Here is a 21,682-nt window from a genome sequence, read left to right as displayed (position 1 = left end):
ACATAACACTTGAACTTGCTGCTGAGCACGTACACAATGCATACATACAAGCAGGGCCTCAGTAGTTCCTTGACTATCTAAGTATTATGAAATTCCTCCAAAATCCCTTGGCTCAAGCCCAGCTCCTTCGTGTACGTTCACATCCATCTTTGCTAGTACGCACTCCCATCACACACACTCAATCAATCAATCAATCATAGCATTTGTATAGCGCGCTACTCACCCGGGAGGGTCTCAAGGCGCATTGGGGAGGGGCCGCTATTGCTCGAACAGCCAGGTCTTGAGTTGTTTCCTGAAGGTGAGATGGTTCTGTGTCAGCCGGAGGTGGATGGGGAGGGAGTTCCATGTCTTGGCTGCCAGGTAGGAGAAGGATCTTCCTCCGGCGGAGGCTCTTCGGATGCGTGGTACGGCGGCGAGGGCGAGGCTTGTGGAACGTAGCTGGCGGGTGGGCGTGTAGAAGGTCAAGCGGTCATTGAGGTACTTGGCGCCCAGGTCGTGGAGAGACTTGTGTGCGTGGGTAAGGAGCCTGACGCGATCCTTTTGCTGAAGGGGAGCCAGTGCAGGTCCCTCAGGTGGCCGGAGATGTGGCTGCGTCGGGGGATGTCCAGGATGAGTCGGGCGGAGGCGTTCTGTATGCGCTGGAGTCTTTTCTGTAGTTTGGCTGTGGTTCCCCCGTAGAGGGTGTTCCCGTAGTCCAGTCGGCTGGTGACGAGTGCCTGGGTGACCGTCTTCCTGGTTTCGGTTGGGATCCATCGGAAGATCTTTCGGAGCATACGTAGGGTGTTGAAGCACGATGAGGAGATGGCGTTGACTTGTCTGGTCATCGAGAGGGAAGAGTCCAGGATGAAGCCCAGGTTGCGTGCGTGGTCGGTTGGCTTGGGAGCGGTGCCCACACACATACATGCACACACAGAGATCCACACACACAGGCACAATCACATTCCACTGTAATACTGTTCATTAACTAGTGATGTCCAATTTTGCGTTACAGCACATCACTTTGAGCACATTTGCACTCCCAGCACTACCCTAACACAGGACAGCTCTTGCACAGGACTCCTCTAATACAGGAATGCTCTAGGACAGGACTGCACCAACACAGAACTTCTCTAACACAGGACTACTCATGCAAAGGCTATCTCTTGCACAGGGCTAGCACGTGACCATGCTAGCACTGGACTGCATTAACACGGGACTGCTCTAGCACAGGACTGCATATGCACAGTATTGCTACTGCTCTAATACAGGACTACTCTTGCATAGGGCTGATCTCTCACAGGATTAACTACTCTCGAACAGGGCTGCCCTAACACCAGACTGCTCTTGTGCAGGATTTCTCTAACACATTACTATTCTTGCACAGGAACTTCTCTCACACAGTACTGCTCTAACACAGGACTGCTCTAACACAAGACTGCTCTTGCATAGGAACTACTCTCACACAGTACTGCTCTAGTACAGGAATACTTTTGCACAGGAACTGCTCTCACAGAGCACTGCTCTTAAACAGGCCTCCTATTGCCCAGGAACTGCTCTCATACAGTACTGCTCTAACACAGGACATCTCTTGCACAGGACTGCTCTCACAGGACTACTCTTGCACAGGAAGTGCTCTCACACAGGACTGCTCTCACACAGTACTGCTCTAACACTGGACGACTCTTGCACAGGACTCTCTAACACAGGACTACTTTTTGCACAGGGCTGCTCTAACACAGGACTGCTCTAACAAAGGACTATCTAACACTGGACTAATCTTGAACAGGGCTCTCTAACACTAGACTGCTCTTGTGGAAGACTTCTCTAACATTACTATTGTTGCACAGGAACTGCGCTCACACAGTACTGCTCTAACATAGGACTGCTCATGCTTAGGAACTACTCTCACACAACACTGCTCTTAAACAGGGCTACTATTGCTCAGGAACTGCTCTCACACAGTACAGCTCTCACACAGGACATCTCTTGCACAGGACAGCTCTTACAGGACTGCTCTGATACAGGACTACTCTAACACAGTACTGCTCTAACACAGGACTGCTCTAACACAGTATTGCTCTAACACAGTATTGCTCTAACACAAGACTGCTCTTGCATAGGACATCTCTTGCACAGGACAGCTCTTACACGACTGCTTTGATACAGGACTACTCTTGCGCAGGAAGTGCTCTAACACAGGACTGCTCTAACACAGTACTGCTCTAACACAAGACTGCTCTTGCATAGGAACTACTCTCACACAGTACTGCTCTAGAACAGGAATACTCTAGCACAGGAACTGCTCTCACAGAGCACTGCTCTTAAACAGGACTATTATTGCCCAGGAACGTTACTTCATTACAAAAAAATGTCTTAACACAAAAACTAACCAAAACCAAGCAGAAAATGAGGAAATGTTTAGGTTTTCTTCCCTGCCCCACCCACCTCTTGCCCCAGTGCCCTAAGCTAATCCTCCCACCCCCTGGGTAATACAGGACTACACTTGCGCAGGAAGTGCTCTCACACAGTACTGCTCTCACACAGGACATCTCTTGCACAGGACTGCTATACAGGACTGCTCTAATACAGGACTACACTTGCGCAGGAAGTGCTCTCACACAGTACTGCTCTCACACAGGACATCTCTTGCACAGGACTGCTATACAGGACTGCTCTAATACAGGACTACACTTGCGCAGGAAGTGCTCTCACACAGGACTGCTCTCACACAGGACTACTCTTACACAGGACTACTCTTGCACAGGACTGCTCTTGCATAGGAACTACTCTCACACAGTACTGCTCTAGAACAGGAATACTCTTGCACAGGAACTGCTCTCACAGAGCACTGCTCTTAAACAGGGCTACTATTGCCCAGGAAGTGCTCTCACACAGGACATCTCTTGCACAGGATTGCTCTTACAGGACTGCTCTAATACAGGACAACTCGTGTGCAGGAAGTGCTCTCATACAGGACTGCTCTCACACAGGACTACTCTTACACAGGACTGCTCTCACACAGGACTACTCTTACACAGGACTACTCTTGCACAGGAACTGCTCTAACACAGGATTGCTCTAACACAGGGCATCTCTCACACAGGACTGCTCTAACGCACGACTACTCTTACACAGGACTACTCTTGCACAGGAACTGCTCTAACACAGGACTGCTCTAACACAGGGCATCTCTCACGCAGGACTGCTCTAACGCAGGACTACTCGTTCACAGGAACTGGTCTCACCTAGGACTGCTCTCACACAGGACTATTCTTACACAGGACTACTCTTACACAGAAACTGCTCTAACACAGGACTGCTCTAACACAGTGTAACTCTTACAAAGAAACTGCTCTAACACAGGACTGATCTAACACAGGACATCTCTTGCGCAGGTCTGCTATAAACCAGTACTACTCTTGCACAGGAACTGCTCTCACACAGGATTGCTCTTACACAGTACTACTCTTCGACTGGGCTGCCCTCACACAGGACTACTTTGACACCGGAACTGCTCTCACACAGGACTGCTTTCACTCAGGACTGCTCTAAAACAGGACTGCTCTAACACAAGACATCTCTTTCACAGGACTGCTCTAATACAGGACTACTCTTGCACAGGACTGCTATAAAACAGTAGTACTCTTGCACAGGAACTTCTCTCATACAGGACTGCTCTTACACAGTACTACTCTTTGACTGGGCTGCCCTCACACAGGACTACTTTGACACCGGAACTGCTCTCACACAGGACTGCTCTCACACAGGACTGCTCTCACACAGGACTGCTCTAACACAGGACTGCTCTAACACAAGATATCTCTTTCACAGGACTGCTCTAATACAGGACTACTCTTGCACAGGACTGCTCTCACATGGGATGCTCTTACACAGTACTACTCTGACACCGGAACTGCTCTCACACAGGACTGCTCTAACACAGGACTGCTCTAACACAGGACTGCTTTAACACAGGACTGCTTTAACACAGGACTGCTCTAACACAGGACTGCTCTAACACAGGACATCTCTTACACAGGACTGCTCTAATACGGGACTACTCTTGCAGAGGACTGCTATAAAACAGTACTACTCTTGCACAGGAACTGCTCTCACATGGGACTGCTCTTACACAGGACATCTCTTGCACAGGATTGCTCTAATACAGTACTACTCTTGCACAGGACTGCTCTCACATGGGACTGCTCTTACACAGGACTGCTCTAATACAGGACTGCTCTAATACAGGACTACTCTTACACAGGACTGCTCTAACACAAGACTACTCTTGCACAGGACTGCTATAAAACAGTAGTACTCTTGCACAGGAACTTCTCTCATACAGGACTGCTCTTACACAGTACTACTCTTTGACTGGGCTGCCCTCACACAGGACTACTTTGACACCGGAACTGCTCTCACACAGGACTGCTCTCACACAGGACTGCTCTCACACAGGACTGCTCTAACACAGGACTGCTCTAACACAAGATATCTCTTTCACAGGACTGCTCTAATACAGGACTACTCTTGCACAGGACTGCTCTCACATGGGATGCTCTTACACAGTACTACTCTGACACCGGAACTGCTCTCACACAGGACTGCTCTAACACAGGACTGCTCTAACACAGGACTGCTTTAACACAGGACTGCTTTAACACAGGACTGCTCTAACACAGGACTGCTCTAACACAGGACTGCTTTAACACAGGACTGCTTTAACACAGGACTGCTCTAACACAGGACTGCTCTAACACAAGATATCTCTTTCACAGGACTGCTCTAATACAGGACTACTCTTGCACAGGACTGCTCTCACATGGGATGCTCTTACACAGTACTACTCTGACACCGGAACTGCTCTCACACAGGACTGCTCTAACACAGGACTGCTCTAACACAGGACTGCTTTAACACAGGACTGCTTTAACACAGGACTGCTCTAACACAGGACTGCTCTAACACAGGACTGCTTTAACACAGGACTGCTTTAACACAGGACTGCTTTAACACAGGACTGCTCTAACACAGGACTGCTCTAACACAGGACATCTCTTACACAGGACTGCTCTAATACGGGACTACTCTTGCACAGGACTGCTCTCACATGGGATGCTCTTACACAGTACTACTCTTCGACTGGGCTGCCCTCACACAGTGCTACTCTCGCACAGGACTGCTCTATTCCTTTTGCCATGAAGAAGAGTAACTCATTGTAAGTGGGGAAGGTGGAGGGGGCATGTAGGCAGATTGGAAGGTGGGGGTGCTCTTGTCCTTCCCATCACAGCTCCCACCTGAGGAAAGGAGCATCCCACGTGAAATCTTTGCTCGCTTCTCCCTCCTTGAGCTCTGCACACCTAACCTGCCTACTCCTGTCTTTCTTCTCTTTATTCCAGCAAGTGAAATGAGCCACTGACAGGCCCCATCTGTTCACAGCAACATCTGCCTGGGGTTTGCCTTTCATCGCCTTCTTTGAAGCGCACATTATCCGCAGCCGTTGCCAGATGTTTAGGTTTCCGCCAGTCTGTCAGGCAGAAGATTAATGTCTGAGCAGGCAAAGATGTGAGGTTGTGTCCGCATCCCAGAAACCACTGCAGAGACCCCCGTGCTCTTCGTCGTCACAAATACATCCGTTGGACACTTGGCGCCTCGCCTTAGTTACAGGTCACTGAAGCTCTCATGCGCCCCAGTGTCGCGAAATAAATTCCTTGGCTATCACTGCCCTATGCAAACGTCCATCTATGTAACATGTACCTTCTAAAAGCGGATAGAAGCTAGATGTGTAAGCTAGCCACTATGTAAATGAGTTCCACATACGCTTGTGGCATGTTAAGTTATTTTATGGGACTATCCTGAAAATCCGTTGTGCATCTGGCCTCGTGCAACTAACTATGTTGGACACCCGCTTTAACTTCCAAGGATTCTGCAAATTTATCCAGGATTGATTGAAGGATTTTCAGTGATCCAAGCAAAACAGATCTTTGCCCCTGGAACGCTTCTTGTACCCTCAAACAAGGCACTTTAAAGGCCGTTTTACTTTGAGTTAGTACCATCACCAAGATGGTGTCTCAAAGCTGCTACTGTACCTCATTTATGGAAGGGCTGCAGTGAACTTTCCACACGTCTTTTCAAGAGCCAACCATGCTTGGTCATTCTCAGGAGTGCTCTTGTTGGTCAACACTGGCATCCCTTTAATATAGTGGGCGGTTCTTCTATCTACCAATAGTACAACCAAAGACATATTGGGACGAGGTGCCCTAATCTCTAAACATGTAACTTTCTTGAGAAGTCGATTGACTAATGCAAGACTTTCAGAGGGAGTTTCCAACGTGTAAGCTATTTCTGTAGCACGCCTGACCTTGCCTGGTTCTAACATGATGAACTGCAGCCCCCACTTAATTCCAAGAAAACATCTTCTCAATCATAACCATGCATTTCACCTCACGATTGTTAAGTTCCTAGAATGGTTGTAGATCGCAGTTCGTTCTCTCTCATCCTTGTCGTTTCTTAATTCTGTTACTCATCCAGAGCTCTAGACATTTGACTAATTGTAGCCTTAACACTGGTGGAAGATTAATAACTTAATTTCATGGTGCCCTGCATCGATTTAAATTGTGTTGCCCTCTTATCTGGTAACTGAGTGATATCCTAGTGGAGTGGTGTGGCTCACTGGTTAGAGGCGGCAGACCCGGAAGCAGAGAAAGGCCCGGGACCAGGGTTCAATTCCCGACGCGGCAGGGTCGTGGATCAGGGTCAGCGGACTCGATAATTCTCGCCTCGGTGCCTACTCTAATCAGGGATCACACTCGGCATCTCTACAACGGCCCCCCACTTTCCCCGGGGATGCCTGGTTTCACCTTGGAGATACCCAGTAGGGACCATCTCACAGGGATAGCCAGGACGGGTTCCCCAGCGGTCTACAGCGCCAGGACACCTCAGGGCAGCAGTGCGCTTTACAAGACACATACATTTACATTTACATTTACACTTCTGGGGACAAATATGTAGCATCTGCCAGTAGCACTGTAGATGGTTCTGGCTGTTAGTAGGACTCGGCTAGTAAGTCATCATTTGCAATAGCACTACTGCACTTGTACTCCCAGCTGTTTTGTATGCTGCATGTGTGGTCAATGTATCCTATTATTAAACAAGTTTAAAAACTCATGTGATTATGCACTCACCGGATGCTTTAAATTCTGCACCAATCCTGAGGAAGGCGATAAAATCACCTGTGGGCTGAAGCATTTTCTATCTATCAATATGAAGTTCTAACACAATTAACTGTATATTGAAAGGCCTTATAGTGGGAAGTTTCATTCATGTGAAGGAGTGTTTCCACTTACTTTGATAACAGAGCACTCCTCGATTGATTGCACTGTTGTTCATCATTACTTTTATGTGGAGGTACTTGTGACTGTGATGTTAACATCATAAAGAATAATATTGATTCAAAAAAACTATAGTTGATGGAGCTTGGTATCATTAAAAAGAGAGCATTCCCTCTGGGTACAATCCTACTTCTAAATATGTAAGTACCAATGGAAGCTAGACATTCAGTCTGCATCTAGACTCCATATATACATATCTACACAATGTGTCCCTCTAATCCTATGGGAAGCAAAAAGTGACTTTTTCCACTTTAGTTTTTTTTCAGTGTCACCCTAGTTTATGAGTATTTAGGGAGCAATAACTAGAGGTAGGATTTTATATTGCTGGAACTAGCTAGAAGAATGTCAGTCCTCCAGGCAAAATATCATTTTCTAGCTGGAGCGCTCCCCATACAGTAACATCCGAATTTTAAGGCCTGTTATAAATATGAGCCACCCTAAGGCGCCTTCGCCTCTCCTAAGGGAAGCAGTGACCCTGCATTGACGTAAAGAGGATATTCATTTGCCTTTCTCCTCACTGCCTTGGTTTCATCTTTTCGTCCACATTGGTGAGCTAGCATAGTTTCAGATTCCGCTCCCAGGGGAGTGGATGAATAAAAAAACAAGGTCTTACCTGCCAAGGGCTGCAAAAAAATCTCCCCACTGGGGCTCATGAAAGAAATCCCGTCCTCCCCGTCGGTTGTGAGGTCATCAGTTGATGCTGCATTTCCACCTGCAAACAGGAGCCTCAGAGTCTTTAAATGCACTTTAATACCAGTGAGCACAGAACAGAAGCCAGTGCACCACTCTCTTTCGACACACACGGCCTGATTCTCAAAGAACATATGTTTCTTCTTCACAATTTGCTACTAGTACACACTGCACAGACTTACTTCAGGATGGAGTGGAGGCAAATTCCAACCAGAGGAAAAGAGAAGCAGGCCATTTGTTTTGGTTTAGCAGAATCCCAGCCTGAAGGACGACTATCAATACTATTGAAGCACCCCCCTACCCAGGGCTTTAAGTGGGATGAGAAAACTGGGGGTGGGGGGTCTCTCAAAGGGGCGTGGCCAATGCAATAAGGGCATGGCTTAAAAACACACGCCAAAAATCTGTGCTTAGCATAGTGTGCCGCCCAACTTGTATTTTGCTGTTTCTGTCATTACTTTCAGATATATTGTATTGTGTTGTATTGTAATTGCATTTATATAGCGCTTACTACCCCATACGAGGCGTCGAAGCGCTTTTTCTGCGAGTATCACGCTTCTCCGGGACCCATAGAGGATTAGTGTTGAATTAGTATAGTGAAACATGCAAGTACATTTTAAGTGGTGGATAGGTTAGTCAGTTATTTGGATTTGGAATGATAGCAGAAGGATAGAGTAGGACAAAGGTTTGTATTTATATAGCGCTTGTTGACGCACGCCATTCAGGAAGCCTACAAAGGATTAGTGCTGAATTAATATCATGAAATATGAAGTAATTTCAGTGCTCCTGCGTTTCAAAAAGAGAAGGGAAATCTAGAGAGAAAATTACTCTCTTTAAAGGATTTCCCTTCCTCTACAACGCTCATCTGGCATGACGTTGTGCCGTAACTTCTCTACGAGTGAGAAGTGAGAAGTGTGAGCACGCGCACATGGATGTGCCTGCTGTCACTACAGTCCAGAAAAAAACGGACCACCTGTGCCAGGGCACAAAGCAGAGCCCAAAAGAGACCCGTTTCAAGGCCCCCTTTAAAAAACTGCAGTTGCTCAGACCCGGTGAGACCCGGCCCACTTAAAGCCCTGCCCATACAGGGGTATGGGCAGGGCTTTAAGAGCCCCGTGCTGGGGGCCCTCGGGAAGATTAAGCAAGCTCAACCTGCATTCCCTGGTATCTCTTGAGGACTAACCCCAAAACAGAACTCTGTGTATGTAGTGTTAGCATTGCTCCCTTGGACAGTTTTTCTTTTCTTCAGAGTTAGACCCCTTAGGGGATTTCTGTGGCCAACAAACAGAGCATTTAAAGATTAGAAGCAAGGGGTACAAAACGTTATCTCCACTGTGTTACGCCCCTGCTACAGACCTGCCAACTCACACGGTGCCACCGTGTGTCACATGATAGCGGCCCCTTCAAATGGGCTCCCGGTGAAGAGCTGATGTTTATCCGAGGCACGAAAGATGAGCTGGAAACCCCTTCACAGGGTGGGATTCCAGCTCGTGCTTCGAGGTCCTGCACAGCCAATTTTATGATCTACCCCACTCCGATCTACCCCACTCTAATCTATCCAACTCCACCCCACTCCAATCTACCCCATTCTAACCCACTTCAATCTACCTTAATCTACCCCAATCTTCCCACCCAATATACTCCAATCTACCCGATTCCAATCAACCACAATCTGCCCCACCCCAATCTACCCCATCCCACTCTACACCAGTCTCACCCTCCCCAATCTACCTCACACCAATCTACCACAATTTACCCCACCGCAATCTGACCCAAACTACCCCACCCCAATCTACCCTAATCTACCCCACCAAATCTAACCCAATCTACCTCACTCCAATCTACCCCACCCCAATCTATCCTAAACTCATCTACCCAACCCCAATCTATCCCACAATAATCTACCCTATTCTACTATACCCCACCCCACTCAACTCCACCCCAATCACGTTTATCCACACCGATTAGTATCCACACTGGTGTACAACATGGCTAAAACACATTGCCAAAGGCTCTCACATAGGAGAGACCTATTTGCTTTGTCAAATCTTATTTTTAGTGTGGAGGTTGTGTGGTGGGTAGAAGTGTTTCAGGCTGTGCTCAGCACTAAGCCTACTCCGTCCAAGATCCTGCCCCCTTTGCACATGGTGAAAATGTGTTCGAAGTTGACACGTCTGATGCTTCCAATGTTCAAATTTTTAAGTTGGTGACATTTTAACAGGTAATCTACTACCTGTAATGCTGAGTGATTAAATAAAAATGTACATGGGCATGTCTGGTGAACAAGCACATTAGCTTACAAAACGTGAAAGCCAAAATTGATGTGAACCACTGGGCAAAAGCAGGACAGGTGGTTTTGAGCAAATGCAAAAAGAATCTGTGCAATGTCAGCTCATTCAAAGTATAAACAAATATTGGCGAAACCAACAGATCTTGCTTTGGCAATCTGATGGCTAGTTAACTTAATTTTTAAGCATATACTACAAAAAATATTTTACAAAATGTATATAAAAAAAGAAAACTTGTGTCCATCTATGCGTGGTGGTCACATGCTTGCAACAAACTTAAAAAATACATTAATAATCATGTATTTTTAATAGAACATTTATATGCTTCCGAGCAGACAGGAGCACTTACAACAGCCTTAACCCTTTTTTAGTTATAATGCACATGAAAGTAACATATGATTTTATTGGTGCAAAGTAAAGGTTCTACTGGGTTTAGACTATTGTAGTCTGAACATATAGTTTAAACAGACAGGGATGGCATTCTGCAGCACACATAAAAAGAGGAATATGTCTCTCAGGATTGTTTTTGTGCAGGAAGACGCCCCTTCCTGCACAACAACAATCTCGTATGCAATGGGGGATTCCTTGCACCATGGTGCAAGGGTGCCTGCGTTGGCGCTAGGCTGCCAAAAGGACACTAGTGCAGAGGAAAAGGCTAGAATGCATCATATTGACTAAGACATGGAGCATTCCTGCCCTTTACCTGTCACGTAGTGCAGATGTACTGGGTGAATTTGTTTTGGATGAGGACCAATGGAAATAAACCAAAAAGTTCTTTCTATCCTCACATCAGTCACAGGATGGGAATTTCAAGTGTGGCCCTCACAAAAAGATGATGCTCTTACCTGGGTATTTATATCCATCAAATACTTGGTACCATTCTTTGTGTTGCTTTATGGCTCAAGGTTATGTCTTAAAAGAGGATGAAATGAAATGAAATACCAGTATTTGTAAAGCGCGAAGCTACCTCCAAAGTGGTGTCCCCGTGCTGGGGGCCCTCGGGAAGATTAAGCAAGCTTTTGCCCAGAGTCACATGGTGCTGGGCTAACCCACCACCGGCACCAGAGATCGAACCATGAACCCCGTAGTCCGGAGTCAGGCACCCTTGGCCGCTATGCCACACCTCTTCCATCCCATAAATGACTTCCAAGCATACAATAATAAAGGCAGCCCACGATTGGTCACGAGCCCATGATAGGTAAAGCAGTTCACAACTGGTCTGAGAGCCCACAATAGGTCACGGAGCCCCTGACGATAAAGCAGATCACAATAGGTCAGACAGCCAACAATAAGCCAGGCAGTATAATTCAAGTAGATGATATGATAAAAAGACAGAAAGGCCAATCAGGGTTAGATGGGCTACCAAGGATAAAGGAACCCCCACAGAAGGCTGATGTGGGAGAACATATTGAGGTCCCTTTTCGATTACCATGATTGGGAACCCACCAGTGAGGACGAAGGTTCTCATATTTAAATGTACCTGATAAACTGTGCATGTTGAACCTGTGTGGAAGCATTGGAAAAGGCAGTTTTTTCGCCGAAACTCATCTGCAATACATTTATGGAATAAAAACCCTGTGAGTGCCCTGCAGTTTCTTTGGAGCAATTCATTTTCAACATGATTCACCACCACGAAGGTATGAGGCACCCGCCGAGAGTTCGGCAGCTTTGGTGAAGTGGAGCAGAATATTGAGTACGATGCTGCCAGAACCGCCTTTGAAAAACTGACTGTTGACCAACCAGGGTCGTGAATTATACAAATTCAAGGAAGCCAGAAATTCGACTGACTCCTGCAGTTTGGTTTTGGCACAAGATCCAAAGGCAGGCGAGGGGTTTTCAACATGCTGTATTATGGGAGTTTGAGAGCGGCTAAATCGAACACTAACAAACATCCGGGCAAACTGTGAACGGAAGAACGAATGATTTACCTATAAGGTGGGCATATTGTGGCATTTGCCTGGACATTAATATAATATACGCTCATAAATGTTCCATTCCAACATGGAAGCAGTGATGTGGGAGAACTTATTGAAGTCCCTTTTCGAATACCATGATTAGGAACCCAACAATGAGGACGAGGGTTCTCATATTTAAATGTACCTGATAAACTGTGCATGTTGAACCTGTATGGAAGCATTGGAAAAGGCAGTTTTTTCAACGAAACGCGTCTGCAATACATTTATGGAATAAAACCCCTGTGAGTACCCTGCAGGTTCTTTGGAGCAATTTATTTTCAACATGATTCACCACCACGAAGGTATGAGGCTCCTGCCCCACACGCTGCCCTGGGGACCACCACCTCCCCGGGCATCCGTAATTATGTGTCGAGGGTCTTGTGTGCCCCCCAAACCTCGGGGACCGCCACCTCCCAGGGGCTTAAATATAAAGGAAATGTGGTGGGGGGGCTTCTGCCAATCCCCACACTGCCCTGGGGACCACCACCTCCCCGGGGCAAACTTTATTTAAATACGGGGATCCGTTGTGGACCCCCGGCCGCAGGGACCACCACCTCCCCAGGGCTATATATATGTTGGAATGGGGACTGCGCGGTCCCGCTCCTGGCGCCCTTCATGTCCCTGGGGACTGCCACCACCAGGGCCGGCTCCAGCAATGACCCAGGTTGCCCATCCCCGGGACATTGTAGTTTGCAATGACAGGGCGGGCGCACAGCTCCTGCCCTGTTATTGCAAACTCTGCTTCGCTTCATCAAAGCGAGAGCAGGAAACCTGCTCTCGCTTCCATGAAGCGAAGCAGAATTGCTTTTGGACAAGGGGAGCTGCAAGTTAGCAGCTCCCCTTGTCCAATAGCAATGTGGGCTCTCGAGGAGGCGGGGAGCTGGCAGGGACCGCGGGGGCATTGGAGCTCCCCCCGCCGTCCCCAACAAAGAGGCCAGGCCCTGGGGGATGGGGTTTCCGGGGCCAATAGTGGCTGGCCCAGGAAAGGGGGGCCATGTGGCCCCACTCCCACTAATTACAAATTTAATAAATAAATAATGTAAAAACTGGGCCAGGGCCCGAGAATGGGGTCCCCGGGGCCAAAAATGGCTCAGGGAAGGGGGCTACATGACCCCCTCCCGTATAAATTAAAAACAATATTTAAAAAACAAGGCCATGCCCTGGGGGATGGGGTTCCCGGGGCCAATAGTGGTCCAAGGAAGGGGGGGGGCATGCGGCCCCCTCCCATAATTAATTAATAATTTAATAATTAAAAACTAGACCAGGCCCCGGAGATGGGGTCCCGGGGCCAAAAGTGGCCCAGGGAAGGGGGGTCACACGGCCCCCCTCCTGTATAAATTAAAAAAAATATTTTAAAAACTAGGCCATTACCTGAGTTATGCAGTCCCCGGGGCTGAAATCGGGCTCGGGAGGGGTCTGCGCAGCACCCTTCCTGTTTTTTAACTTTTTTTTTAATAAACAATGGGTAAGGCCCTGGGGGATGGGGTCCCCACGGCTCACAAAATATTAAGGGTAGGGGGACCACACAGCCTCCCTTCTAACAAAACAGAAAAAAATCTGGCATCTCGCTGGAGGCCCCGCCCCTCCCTGTATCACTCTGCAAACGCACCTCCTGGCGTGTTCTAAATTGGGGGATTAAGTCCCCTTAAAGCCTAAGAGTCCCTGGGGGCCATCTAACCCACCAGGTACCTCCAGTAGACCCCACACGATGGGATTGCTGAGAGGTGGTCCGAGGCCATGCCCCTTTTTACACCACTCTGCAAACACGCCTCTTGGCACACTGCTGGTGGGGCGAATCAATCAATCAATCAATCATACCATTTGTATAGCGCACTACTCACCCGGGAGGGTCTCAAGGCGTTTGGGGGAGGGGGTATGCTACTGCTCGAACAGCCAGGTCTTGAGTTGTTTCCTGAAGGCGAGATGGTCCTGGGTCAGCCGAAGGTGGATGGGGAGGGAGTTCCATCTCTTGGCAGCCAGGTAAGAGAAGGATCTTCCTCCGGCGGTGGCTCTTCGGATGCGTGGTACGGCTGCGAGGGCGAGGCTGGTAGAACGTAGCTGGCGGGTGGGCGTGTAGAAGGTCAGGCGGTCGTTCAGGTACTTGGGGCCCAGGTCGTGGAGAGACTTGTGTGCGTGGGTGAGGAGGTGATCCTCTTGTCGACGGGGAGCCAGTGCAGGTTCCTCAGGTGGTTGGAGATGTGGCTGCGTCGGGGGACATCCAGGATGAGTCGGGCGGAGGCGTTCTGGATGCGCTGGAGTCTTTTCTGTAGCTTGGCTGTGGTTTCGGCGCAGAGGGCGTTTCCGTAGTCCAGTCGGCTGGTGACGAGTGCCTGGGTGACAGTCTTCCTGGTCTCGGTCGGGATCCGGCGGAAGATCTTGCGAAGCATACGTAGGGTGTTGAAGCACGACGAGGAGACGGCGTTGACTTGTCTGGTCATCGAGAGGGAGGACTCCAGGATGAAGCCCAGGTTGCGTGCGTGGTCGGTTGGCTTGGGTGCGGTGCCCAGGGCTGGGGGCCACCAGGAGTCGTCCCAGGCAGAGGGCGAAGATCCCAGGATGAGGACTTCCGTCTTGTCCGAGTTCAGTTTCAGGCGGCTGTCCTTCATCCACTCGGCGACGTCTTTCATCCCTTCGTGTAGGCAGGTTCTGGCGGCGTCGGGGTCTCTGGTGAGGGAGAGGATCAGCTGGGTGTCGTCGGCGTAAGAGATGATGTTGAGGTTGTGCTGGCGTGCGATGGCTGCAAGAGGCCTCATGTAGACGTTGAAGAGGGTGGGGTTGAGTGAAGATCCTTGCGGGACGCCGCAGATGACTTCGGTGGCCTCGGAGCGAAACGGGGGGAGGCGGACTCTTTGTGTTCTTCCGGCGAGGAACAAGATGATCCACTCCAGTGCCTTCTCTTGGATACCGATGTTGCTGAGGCGCTGGACTAGGGTGCGGTGGCAGACAGTGTCGAACGCAGCGGAGAGGTCCAGGAGGATGAGGGCCACTGTTTCCCCCTTGTCGAGCAGGGTCCGGATGTCGTCGGTGGCTGCGATGAGGGCGGTCTCGGTGCTGTGGTTGGCTCTGAAGCCGGACTGCGAGGGGTCGAGGGATCCGTTCGTCTCGAGGAAGGCGGTCAGCTGTCTGTTGACGATCTTCTCGATGACTTTAGCAGGAAAAGGGAGGAGCGAGATGGGGCGGAAGTTTTTGAGATCGGTGGGGTCCCCTGTAGGTTTCTTCAGGAGGGCGCTGAGCTCGGCGTGCTTCCAGCTCTCCGGGAAGGTGGCGGTGTTGAAGGAGGTGTTGATGATGTTCCGGAGTTGGGGTGCGATGGTGGAGTCGGCCTTGTTGAAGACGTGGTGTGGGCAGGGGTGGGTTGGTGATCCGGAGTGGATGGTGTTCATCGTGCGGGTTGTGTCTTCGGTGGTCAGCGTGGTCCAGGTGCGAAGGGTGGCGGTGGGGGGCGTGGGTTAGACGGTTGGGTACGTGGGTGGTGCGCCGAAGCTGTTGTGGTTGTCGGTGATCTTGCGGTGGAAGAACGAGGCGAGGGAGTCGCAGAGGTCTTGTGACGGAGTGATGTCGTTGGTGCCGGTGCTGGGGTTGGAGAACTCCTTGACGATGGTGAAGAGTTCCTTGCTGTCGTGGGCGTTGTTGTCCAGTCGTTCCTTCAGGGATTTCTTCTTGGTGGTGCGGATGAGCTAGTGGTGCTTGCGGGTAGCGTGTTTGAGGGCGGTCATGTTGTCGATGGTCCGGTTGAGGAGCCAGGCTTTCTCTAGGGTGCGGCAGGTCTTCTTGGAGTCCTTGAGTTCGTCGGTGAACTAGGATGCCTTCTTGCTTCTGGGTCTGCTGGGAGGGTTCTTTAGTGGCGCGAGGTCGTTGGCGCAGGCGGTCAGCCACTGTGTGAAGTTGCGGGCTGCTTCGTTGGGGTCCGTTGTGTTGGCGGGTGGGCTTTGGCTGAGGGAGGTGGTGAGCTGGTCCGCGGTGATCTTGCTCCAATTCCTGTGAGGTACCTGTTGCGGGTGGTGGTGGGTCGTGGTTCTTTTGAAGCTGAAGTGGACGCAGCTGTGGTCGGTCCAGTGGAGTCTGGTGGCGTGGCTGAAGGTGATGTACTTGCTGGAAGAGAAGACGGGATCAAGCGTGTGACCGGCGTAGTGGGTGGGGGTGTTGACCAGTTGCTTGAGTCCGAGGTTGGCGAGGTTTTCCAGCAGGGCGGTGGTGTTGCGGTCCTTGTTGTTCTCCAGGTGGAAGTTGAGGTCCCCAAGGAGGATGTAGTCAGCGGAGGGGAGGGCGTGCGGGCTGATGAAGTCTGTGATGTCTTCGCTGAATTGTGTGCGTGGTCCCGGGGGTCTGTAGGCGAGGGTGCCTCTGAGGGTCGTCTTTGGGTCGGTGTGAATCTGGAAGTGGAGATGTTCGGCTGCGGCGAAGGAGTCGTTGGCGTCGGTCGTGATGCGGATGGTGTTCTTGTGGACGATGGCGATGCCTCCTCCGGTCTGGTTGATGCGGTCCCTCCTGATGATCTTGTACCCGTCCGGGATGGCGATGTCGGGTGCAGAGGAGGCGTTCATCCAGGTTTCCGTGAGGAAGGCGATGTCCGGTGATGTAGCGTCGAGGAGGTTCCAGAGTTCCACGGCGTGTCTGTGGACGGAGCGAAGAGGTCCTCTTGTGTCCTGAGAACCTTAGGACTAGAGTGGACTTCCTCTCCCGAGCAGCAGTGCACCAGGAGGCGTGTTTGCACAGTGGTGTAAAAAGGGGGCATGGCCTTGGACCACTCTATCAACTAGAATCAGGAAGACATTTTTGGGGAACATTTTGTGAAGATTCGTCAAACTGCGCCAAAGTTATAAGCAAGTCAAAAAATGCTTTTCCTATGGGTATTAGGCCCGAACTGTAAATACCTAATGGCGACCACTGGAAATGTTTTTAAAAGGCAAACACGGTTAACTGTGCTTGCTTTTATTTGCCCACCAGGTGGGCCAAGCCCCACGAATTTATTTCTATAATGAGGGGTGCATATGGCCTCTTTCCTCGGGCCGATTACGGCTGAGGACCCTATCCTCTGGGGCCCAGCTGCATATATAATTGAGCAGGTGGCTGAGAACTCCCCTTCCTTGCTGATTTTGGCCCTGGGGATCCCATCCCCCTGGGTCCAGCTGAATTTGAAAATGGGGAGGGGGCCACCAGGGACAGCTCCTCCTATGGCCCACCCACTGCAGGGATATAGCTGGAAGGGAAACCTGTGTTTTCTCTCGCTTTCCCTGCTCCCAGGCTGATTTTGGCCCTAGGGGCCCCTGGCCTTGCCGAATTCGATGATGTGGAGGGGGTCTCCAGGGCCAGCTCCAGCTATGGCCCACCAACACCCGGAACATAGCAGGCAGGGAAACCTGTGTTTGTTCTCGCTTGCCAAGTGAGAGCAAACGCTTAGGGGCCATTATGATGCTGTGCGAATCGCCACTGTCCGGCTGCCGGTGGCGGGTGGTGGCGATCCACACGCCATCACAATACAATTTACCCCCGCCATATTACTATGGGGGGTACCGCGGTGGACGGAAATTCTGTCTGCCGCTTTTCCGCCAGTCGGATAGCTGGCGGAAAAGGCCCACAATTTGGTGGCGGTGTCTTGCTGGCACCTCCATCCATATTAGTATGCCTGCTATGGGTGTGCCTTTCCATGGCGGAGACTCCGCCATGGAAAGGCATACGGTAAATGACTTTGGGGGCCCGTTGCGGGACCCCGTTTGGCTGCACTTGGGGGGGTACCTATGGTACCCCCCTTCATTGCCATGCACAAGGTGGCAGGCACCGCGCCGTGCCTGTCACGTTGTGCCTGTCAATGCACAGCATGCACATTCAACATTGCGGCGGGTGATGCTTACAGCACCACCCGTCACAATGTTGAAGATGCGGGATGCGACCACCATCCTAATTGGCCTAGAGGGACCGCCGCACCTCTGGTGGTTGGTCCCGTTTTCCGTTACGGTGGCAGGCGGATAAATTCCACCCGCCATCGTAATGGGGCCCTTAGTCCGCACCCAGAGGGAGGGAGCATGAACAATTTTAAACATTTGTTTTACTGTGAAGCAGGCAGAGAAACAGATGAAAATATTTTTCCCGTCTGTGGGGAGCAGCATTTTTTTGCTGCTCCCTACAGGTGGGAGCAATGTCAGCTCCGGCTGGAGGCGGGAAGCTGGTTGGGGCTACAGGGGCATTGGGGCTTCCAACGCAGTCCCCAACAAAGATGAAATGGGTGCTCTGGGTGGACTCCAGGGCACCCAAACTTTACAGGTCGGGACCCAGGGATGGGGTCCCCGCGGCCAATATTGACCCAGGGAGGGGGGATGCGTGACCCCCTACCCATTTACAATATGGTCCGGAGATGGGGGTCTGTGGGGCTGAAATGGGCCGAGGGAGGGGGGCTGCGTACCCTCTACCCCCTAAATTAAGCAGTGGGCCCCGGGGATGGGTTTTCCTGGGGCCAAATGTGGCCTGGGGCCACATACCCACCTCCCCTAAAAAAAATGTGGCAGGCCCCTCTCAAGTAACTATAACTCAAGCCCTAAGGTAACTATAAGGCATGCCTGCGCCATGCACTGTAATTACCCCACATATTACATCACTCATAAGATCCTTTATAACATCATTAATAATCATTGATACATTTGCTGTAAAATTATTAATGTGAAGACTGTGCATGGTGGGGGGCGCGTATTATATTTTCCTTCGGGAACAAGGTATAGTTGCTTGAGAGAACTCTAACTACGACTGTTGAATTTCTATGGTTTTTTGTGTGTAAAATCTGAACCTAACTCTAATGTCCTTGTAACCTTTGTTTTCTAACTAATGCAAAGGTTATAGGGACGTGACATTAATAGGTAAATATAAAGCTGTCATCACAACGGCATAAACATTCACCTGATTGTCATCAACTGACTAATTATTTGCCATTGCCATTCATTGACTAATTAGTTGTCATTGGATTACTAGAGGTCTGTGAATTTGCGTAATTTATTTTCACAATAATTCATTAAATTTCACATATAAGAACATACTTTTGGATTGAAGATCCTAGCAGCAAGAGAATGAGTCGATCAAAAAATGTCTCTCAGCAAGACCTTTTCTGAGTATACCAGTTTCTCATGGATAAAAAATATGTGAGATTGCATCGTGCAAAATTTTGAGAAGTTTCACGAATTCTGCATAACAGAAATCCAAGAACTTTACACATTTCTCTGGTGTAAACTACACACTCTTCTGACAATGATGAATTAAACTTCAAAGCTCAATGTCCCCTACTTTGGTATATATATTATTGGAATCCTAGTACATGCTGAGCATTAGAAATGCACACATGCTACCCCAAACCTTTACCCAAAGGTACCCACCTCTGTAGCCTCCACCGCCGCCGCCAGAAGTACAGGCACCTCCTCCTCCACCAAAGCCACCTGACGTTGTCCACTGCAAGAGCACTGATGCCTGTTGGCAAACCTTGCCCCCCTCGGCTCCTTCCAAGAGAGACTTTCCGGCATGGGGCAGAAGAGTGCTGTCATTCCAACCACCCCCTCCACCTGCAAAGGAGAAAACGAGTCAAGTGAATAATTACTTTTGTAACTTTGTAAATCTGCACTGCCTCCAGCATTAATGATATGGTAATTCCAGCATTTACATATTATTGTAGACATTTGCATTCCCTTTTTCCTTTTTTTTATATAAAGATGAGGTTTTCCTAAAATTTATGAAGTGATCTCCATTGTCGCAGTCACCTCAAAATTGTGTAGCAATTGAAATTACGAGCTGTCTTTTCACTTTTCTTTAGAACATATGTTGTTTAGTATTGAGAAAATGTTTCTGGGTACAGTCTGTGCCTACCATGATCTGCTGGCAGATTGATTGGGTGGGGACATGCAAATAAATAAGGACACAATTTATATTCTGATGCATGGCTCATTGTTCTGCTAGGGTGAGGGAGTAAATTACTTCATCATGCTCACAGAGGGATGGCCAACCAGATTTATAAATGACGTCAAGCTGGTGGTATTCATAAGGCACTAGCAGGAACTGCCATCATGGCCGTCCTTGTCAATGCATTTAACAGCTTGGTGGAAGGCTCCGTCAACATGCCGGAGCCTTTTACCTAACTATTTATTTTTTTACATAAAAAAAAAGATATTGCCCCCCTTGCCATGGGAGTCATGAGATCATCTCCCATGGCAATGGGGCATAAGTTCTTTTTTTCTACTGTCCCTCGTCACATGAGTTTGCCTGGCAGTGACCGACAGAAAAAAATCGCTATATGTCTGCCCATTCTAATTGGGTGGATGGACATATAGCTAATTCTCTGACAGGTCACTAGAGAAGTTTGGCTAAGGTGGAGGTAGAGTAGTCACTGCCGTGGCCAAACTAAAGATCCACCTTTATCTAAATTGGGTGGGTGGACCACTATGTAGGTTTAGCCCATTCGCTGTGGGGGTTATTTTCCCGCTGTGCTGGGGGGGTAGGGGGGCGCGCACAGCGCCCGCATGCTCACGACGATCTGAACTCGCCATGAGGCACGGCGCTCCTGTGCTCATGACGAGCTCAGCTCGTCACAGGTGCATTACCTGCCATGGAACGCTCAGCACAGCAGGGGAATTATCCCCGCATGCGAGCGTTCCACGGCTCATGACGAGCTGAGCTCATCGTGAGCACCGGAGCGCCTTGGCTCATGACGAGCTCAGCTCGTCATGAGCATGGAAGAGGTTAGAGGGAACTCTGCCGCTGTTGCGATAGAATTTCCTCTCCGCCAGCATATAAATCAGACCCAAAGTCGACCGTATATGACTGGGCTCTGGACACGTCTCAAGTTTCCATGACCTGTTCCAGAGCAGTATGTGACTGTGTAAAGGGTTTTTTGCGTCTTTGGAAACCATATTTTTTTTAAGTCAAATCCTGAATGAAGCATCACATAAGTTCTCATAATGAAGCAAGAGTAATGTTAGCCAGGTGTTTCTAGAAGGTCATTAGTTCTCTGGCGGAACCGGTCACACCAACCTGCTGCGAGATATGTTGATTACCTAAAAGAGCGGTTCTCCTTTTGATCTCTGTGCGTCCCTCATGTTTTCATGTAAACCTTACCTGCTGCCCCTGCTCTTCCGTTTAAACCAGGAACTGCAGTGCTTTTCTCCAGCTCCTCTAAGTGCAAGTGGTCCAAGGAGCTTTTCGGATCTTCTAGGTAGGCCTTTCCTCCTCCTCCTGCTGCGATGAGTAGGGGGCTAAAAACCCCATTCTCTTGCTGCACAAGAGCAACCACAATGAAAACTCATGCAGGTTAGCAACAGCAGTAACTACACCACCAAATTCAGCCAACGCTATAGATCTCAAGAAGAAGACACAAAACGCTGAAGCACATTCCAAGTGCACAAGTAAGGTA

The 21,682-nt window shown here is 49.4% G+C and overlaps 1 protein-coding gene across 1 annotated transcript in view; it reads right to left on the bottom strand.

Moving 5' to 3' along the window:
* The window catches only part of LTK (leukocyte receptor tyrosine kinase), a 678,246-nt gene that overhangs the window by 57,099 nt on the left and 599,465 nt on the right, over window positions 1-21,682 (bottom strand). Inside the window, exons 14-16 of the mRNA XM_078662014.1 lie at window positions 21,388-21,544; window positions 19,659-19,841; window positions 7,984-8,082 (exon numbers count right to left, since the gene is read on the bottom strand). Coding sequence (XP_078518140.1) covers window positions 7,984-8,082; window positions 19,659-19,841; window positions 21,388-21,544 — 439 coding nt within the window. The remainder of the gene's footprint in view (window positions 1-7,983; window positions 8,083-19,658; window positions 19,842-21,387; window positions 21,545-21,682) is intronic.

This window comes from Lissotriton helveticus, chromosome 9, assembly GCF_964261635.1.
Source record: "Lissotriton helveticus chromosome 9, aLisHel1.1, whole genome shotgun sequence".
In the NCBI taxonomy this organism is placed as follows: domain Eukaryota; kingdom Metazoa; phylum Chordata; class Amphibia; order Caudata; family Salamandridae; genus Lissotriton; species Lissotriton helveticus.
The sequence above is the reverse complement of the archived record's forward strand: the minus strand, read 5'-3'. Positions and strand labels throughout refer to the sequence as shown.